At 42.3% G+C, this 6762-nt stretch overlaps 1 protein-coding gene across 1 annotated transcript; it reads left to right on the top strand.

Annotated features, from left to right (window-relative positions):
• Positions 1–3148: 3148 nt before the first annotated feature.
• Positions 3149–3553, top strand: LOC105981526 (WAP four-disulfide core domain protein 15A-like). The gene is made up of 2 exons (XM_013010718.1): positions 3149–3233; positions 3396–3553. Exons 1-2 carry the CDS (start codon positions 3149–3151, stop codon positions 3551–3553), a joined length of 243 nt encoding a protein of 80 aa, XP_012866172.1.
• The last annotated feature ends 3209 nt before the right edge of the window (positions 3554–6762 follow it).

Here is a 6762-nt window from a genome sequence, read left to right as displayed (position 1 = left end):
ACCTGGGGCTGGAGAAGAAGAAATGGATTTCACCTTTAAGAGTCTTAAGAAAGTCTCATCCACCAAGATGCCAAGATGGCGCCACTTAGACCCAGTATCCGTATTTCAATTTCTTCTTAGAGCATGTTTTGGATCCTTTTCTATATCTCTATCATAATTTTTGGTTTGTGGTTGTCATGACACTTATACCCCAAGTTCGATTGCAAAGCAAAACCTTGTAATTTTATTTCATTGCACCCTTGGATTTTGAATTTTGATGTCACAATCAACATCTTTATTGCATATCTGGTAGAAACTTGTTTATAGTTATTCATTTTAGCAGTCTTGTCTTTAACCTTAATATGAAAGACATATGATTTACATTTTACAATGGCATTTTTTATTGGTGCCTCTTAAATTCGATCCTGTGTATATTTTTACCAGGAAGTTTTTTATCCTCTCTGATTTTCTCAAGTTCTTTTCTTTCAGGCTGAAGAACTCCATTTAGCATTTCTGGTAAAACAGGTCTGGTGCTGATGAAGTTTGTAGGATTATGTTTCTTCATGAAACCCTTGACGTGTATCCTTTAGTTTTCAAGGACAGTTTTGTAGGGTAAGTAACTTTGGTTTGTAGATTTCTTTCCAAGAGTGCCTTGAATATGTCATCAAACCTCCCTGGCCTCTAGGATCTCTGCTGGGAAGTCTGCTATGTGTCACACTGGAATTTTCTTACATGCTATTTGTTTGGTTTCTTTTGCTGCCCAGGATCTTTTCTTGGCTTTCACCCTTGAAGTTTTGTTCATGCTATGTCACAATGTAATCTTATTTTGGATTGAATCTGATTAAAGATCTTTGATCTTCTTGTATCTTACACTTGTATCTTTTTCCAAGTTTGGAAAGTTTTCTGGCCTTATTTCTTTTTAAAAACAGCTGTCTCCCCCTTTTCTCGAATTTCTCTTGAGTGCCCCCAACACATACATGCTGTCCTTTACTTGCTGTCTTTTGAATTTCATAAGCTTTTCTCTCTCTTTATTATTCTTTTTCTACTCACTACATTTTTTGAGGGGGTTGTCAGTTGTGGGGCCTGAACTCTGGGCCTGGGCACTGTCCCTCAGCTCTTCAGCTCAAGGCCAGTGCTGTACCACTTGAGCCACAGCGCCACTTCTGACTTTCTGTTTATGTAGTGCTGAGGAATCGAACCCAGGGCCTCACACATCAAGGCAAGCACTTACCACCCAGCCACCTTCCCAGCCCCCTCACTACATACTTTAAAATACCTATCTCTGACCACACTCAGATTCTCCCACTACCACCACCACCCTGCCCTTTTTTGTGCTGGAACTGTAGCTTGAACCCATTAACCCTATTTGAAAATTTAGACTTTGTTGCTGGAGAGGGAATTAGTCTACTGTTTTGTGATGGATCGTTTTATTTATACATACGCATATGTCTACACAAAGTGCACTGAGTAAATTTTATTAAGATTTTTGAGTTTATGTTTATACAAGATTAGAGGATAATTTCCTTTCATGTGATTAACTTTGCAATATTTTAGTATCATAAAATTGAGATTCTCGCTAGACACTGGTGGCTCATACCTGTAATCCTAGCTACTCAGGAGAATGAGATCTGAGGATCATGACTCAAAGGGATCATAGTTCAAAGCAGCTTGGGCAGGAAAGTCCCTGAGACTCTTATTAACCACCAAAAAAAAAAAAGTGGAGCTGTGGCTCAAAGTGGTAGAGTGCTAGCCTTGAATAAAAAATAGCTCAAGGACAGTGCCTGGGCCCTGAATCAAGCCCCACAAATGAAAAAAAAAGTGATACAAAATGTGATTGAAAATCCAGAAGGTCTGAGTCAGTGCCTGGAGCTGCAGAAAGATTTCTGGAAAATGAAAGCAAAATCACTTCGCTAAGGTTTAAACCAAGTAGAAATGGTTGTTTTTCTACATGTGAACTACAACTCTTAAAGTTCAGCCAACCTAGAGCTAGAAAACAGCAGCTCAGGTACACAAACAACAATAGCAAAAGGACGCAAAGCCTTCAGGTAGCCACAAGGATGAACTAGAAAGACAGGGAAGACATTGCAGAGAGCAAAACTTTGGCTTCTCACATTTGGCTCAAGTTCTACTGGGTGCACACAGTAATGAAACTATTTTTTAAAAACATTGCTTGCAAAGGTGTATTCTAGCAACCAAGCAAGTTGGAGCCACACACATTTTAGCAGAAGAACAGAAAGAAAAAGTACCTCCACAATTATTTACCCTGCCATTCACATTCCAAAATGTCCTCAAGTTAAATTTTATCAACAAATGTAACTTTGGTACATTTCTGGAGATTCTGAAAAGAATGAACTAAAATAGAAAACATTAGTTACACATTAAACTTAAGTCCCACACTGAGTACAAATTGTTTTTTTTTTCTGCCCCATAAATCTTGAAAGCACATTGTTAATAGCCCATCATCTTGCTTTGTCTTTGTGATATGAGGGTGGCATTTAAATCTTAATGTGTTAAAAGGAAGATCTCAAGGTGGCTCATGCCTGTCATCCTAGCTACTCAGGAGGCTGAGATCTGAGGATTGCGGTTCAAAGCCAGCTGGGGCAGGAAAGTCTGTGAGACTCTTATCTCCAATAAACCACACAGAAAATCAGAAGTGGTGCTATGGCTCAAGTGATAGAGCACTTGCCTTGAGCTGAAGAGCTGAGGGACAGTGCCCAGGCCCAGAGTCAGGTCCCACAACCAACAAAAAAATAAAAAATAAAAAGAAGGAAGATCTCATAGGCAACCATATCTGAGTCCAGATATGTAAGGGGACAGACAAACTGGATTGCATGTTCTGGGAAAGACAACTCTTTTATTGTCTCAAAAAAAAATCACAAGGTTTACCTATATTCTGTTAATCAGAAGTATTCCATTAATTTAACTTAGGATTGCTAAAACCACAACATAAAGCAATACCCTGAAAAGAAGTGAGTCCATGGAAGCAGAGCAGGTAGACTAGGAAGTCAGACCTGGATGTTATTTTAGTGTCTCTTCCTGGGGAATGAAGGAAACGGTTGATGTTACACTGATGCACTTCTGCCTTCCTGTCCTGGGAACCACAGCTCCCCCTGTCGGTGGTCCTCCACTGGAGGTGACAGACACAGACACCCTGCGGTTCCCTGGCATGATGAAGCACAGCAGCCTCTTCCTACTCATGGTGACCGTCCTCCTTTGCCTCCACCTGGCTCAACCTAGATTCTTGTGGCGTAGAGGTAAGGTCTGACAGTCCTAGGGATGCTGGGACAGGGAGGTGGCACTTGGAAAGGAGATGGCCCAATGCAGGAAGCAGCTGATAAATGACCCAGGTTGGTGCTGATTCTCTCTGTGTACCTCAACGGTGACCTTGACTCACCTTGCGACTTTTTTTTTTGTAGGTACTGAAAAATCTGGGTATTGCCCCGAGTTTCATCTTGACTGCCGTTTCACCCTGCTCCCCAAGTGTAATCATGATCGGGGCTGCAAGGAAGATAGGAAATGTTGCTTCTACTATTGCCGAAAGCAGTGTGTCAAGCCGTGGTGGACTTTGAACTGAGGTGACAAACCCCAGATCTGTTCCTCTCTGTCTCGTCTGAAATCCTCCTGCAGAGTCACTATCCTTCAATGATGCCCTAAAACAGTCTGTCGCTCTGGAACTCCCTGTGATCAGAGGTTTTTAAATGGGGGGTGAGGGGCGGATGTACCCTTCATTTCATGGAATGGCACCATGCTTCTCTGTACAGCAGGTATATTGGGGCAAAATTTATCTCTCAGCTCTTTTTTTTTGGTTGCTGTGAATGGATTTTTGCTATGATGATTGCTTTCCAATCCTCTCCCCTCTCTCTCTCTCTGTTTATTTTTAGAATATTTTTATGGTGTGTGCTAATGAAATATTTTCCACCTCACATTTAAATTGTGTGGTCAAGAATTATGAGATCTGAATTCCTTTGTGTGGCTTGCCAAGAATCCCTGGCTCTCAGTCCCGGATTTCTTGGCATTATATCTCAGTCTTCTTGGGAAGAGAGTGCCTAGGAGGCTCCAGATCATGGTGGTCCTGGAACCAAACAGCCATATCCCCAGCATAGTTTGTATCTGTTTCTAGCTCTGATTCTCCTCTCCTTAGGTGGAAACTTCTCCTTAAACAAGTCAGAAGATAGGTGTACTTCCGGCTCAGACTTGGATAACCATGCTCCAATCTTCCCCCTGCTTCTCCCAGGCCCCTCCCTTCCTGCCTTAGGAGTTAAATGCTTATGGATATGAAAATAAAATGAAGAAATAAAGTCCTGCGTGTTAGTCCATCTTCTGTTGCTACAACAACCTGAGGTTGGGTGCTATAGAAAGAAAAGAGGTAATGGGGAGAGAGCAAGGGAAGGAATGATACTGTCCAAAAAGAAATATACTCTTTAACGGACATATGTAACTGTAACCTCCCTGTACATCACTTTTATAATAGAGATTTATTTAACTCAGTGACAGGGGTTCAAGAGTGTGTCACCAGCATCTTTTAGCTCTTGTAGAACCTTACAGCAAACAGTACCACTGTAATGAACCATGATGCATGCAGAAGGAAGATTCAGCAGAGGTGCCAGTCTCCCTTAAGATACCTATACTGGGGCTGGGAAGGTGGCTCAGTGGTAGAGCGCTTGCCTTGCATGCATGAGGCCCTGGGTTCAATTCCTCAGCACCACATAAGCAGGAAAAAAAAAAGCTGGAAGTTGCACTGTGGCTCAAGTGGTATAGTGCTAGCCTTGAGCTGAAGGGCTGAGGGACAGCGCCCAGGCCCAGAGTTCAGGCCCCATGACCGGACCAAAAAAAAAAAAAGATACCTGTACTGGAGCCAACAAATCCATTCCCATGAGATCTCCCTGATTGATTGATTGATGGTTTAGGTTCTGGAGCTTGTACTCAGGGTCTTATACTTGCTAGGCAGACAGGCTACCATCTGAGCCATACCTCCAGCTCTTTGTTGATCACTTTTGAAGATGTCATTTCCATGATCTAATTACCTCTCACTAGGCCTCTACCTCTTAAAGAAAACTGCTCTCTCTCTCTCTCTCTCTCACTCGCTCGCCATCCTACATTCATCTTTTTTCAGCATCTCAGCTTTTCAGATTCCAGAGGTACACGTGACAGTCAAATTTTCAGTGCTTAGATCTCATGAGAGGGCAGATACATTATCCTGGGATAGAAGAACAATCTGGTTTTGCTACAGTTTCTCTGGTACTGGTGTTGGCAGTCTTTCTACTTGTTGACCTAGGAGTAGATTTGGAACTCTGGGCTGGAGATGAAGCAGAGCATATCTTAGTTCTAGAGAACATCAGGTCCTAAAATGTATACTCTAATGCTGCAGCATACTAAGAAAAGGAATTTTCTCTGTAGTTCAGCCTTCAGTAGGCCTTGAGCCCCTAATTTTTCTAAGAATAGAGTGTTTTTCACCTTGAGTGTCCTCAGTGGATAACTCTATGCATCCATCTTTCATAAGGGCCACAATAGTAGCAGAGAGATGGAAAAACTGTCCTTGGTCTGTGATGGATACCATACATTTTGAAAAGCTTTGTAACCTGTAGCCAGCTCTGAATTGACATCTAATATTTTTATAACAATTCAGTCACTAGGAATAACATTTTAGGTACACAGTGAATGCAGTTATATACATTAAACGGGCGTATTACTTTTTTCAGTGTTGCTAGTGAAATCATAAGCTGTGTATCTGGCTGGATGCCCAGCTCCAGAGATTCTAACATATGAAGCCTGGTTACTTGCTTCCAATAGGCTCATTAAAGAGAGGGTTGGTGACGATCAGAGAAAGGAGACTAATGCAACCAATTGGAAAGAGAGAACAAGCACTTATGTATCCATGTGGGTACATAAGCTAAATGAGTTTAAACAGAGGAAGAATACATGTTGGGGGCAGGAGGTGTACAGAATTAAGCAATTCCTAGGTAAAGTGTGATCTGATTGATCTTGATCTCAGTTCTGGTTGTGGGAGGGGTTGGAAGCACTGTCACTGCTGACATTTCTTCAGGAGAACCACCAAGTCCCCATGAGTCAGCTCGAGTCCCTATGATCAAGTCCTCATGATCAGCGCAACTCCAGGGTACAACCTCGATGGTAGAGGTAATTGTCCTCATTTGCGGGGGAGGAGGGTAATACCCTGCAAGGCTCAGTGTTGCCTGGGGTACGTTTGGGTCCCTTGTCATGGAGACGGATCCACAGCTGTCTTTCCAGGGTGACTGAAGGGAAGAGAGACTCAGAGCAAAGGTGGAAGATGCAAAATGGAGGCAGGGATACCAAGCTTGTCTCCCACACTTGGTTAATTTGTAATCCTAAGGGAGGAATCTGTGTGTTTTTTAGCAAAAGAATTTTCTGAGTACCTGTTATGAATGTAATTTCTTTCTCCATTCGGTGAAACTAATTTTAAAAGAAAAGTCCAGCTAGGCACTGGTGACTTATGCCTGTAATCCTAGCTACTCAGGAAGCTGAGATCTGAGGATGGTACTTCAAAGCCAGCCCGGGCTTATCTCCAATTAACGACCAGAAAACCAGAAATGGCACTGTGGCTTAAAGTGGGAGAGCACTAACCTTTAGCAAAAGAACTCAGGGACAGCTCCCAAGCCTGGAGTCCAAGCCTCATGGACAAAAAAAAAAAAGAAAGAAAGAAAGAAAAGAAAAGAAGAAAAGAAAGGAAAGTCCCCAGGCCCTTTCACAAGCCTCTGTTGTAGCAGTTACTTTGGACAAAATGTTACTAAAGGAACAATTCTTTCT

The sequence above is a fragment of the Dipodomys ordii genome, unplaced genomic scaffold (assembly GCF_000151885.1).
Source record: "Dipodomys ordii isolate 6190 unplaced genomic scaffold, Dord_2.0 Scaffold13, whole genome shotgun sequence".
Lineage (NCBI taxonomy): Eukaryota > Metazoa > Chordata > Mammalia > Rodentia > Heteromyidae > Dipodomys > Dipodomys ordii.
The sequence above is the reverse complement of the archived record's forward strand: the minus strand, read 5'-3'. Positions and strand labels throughout refer to the sequence as shown.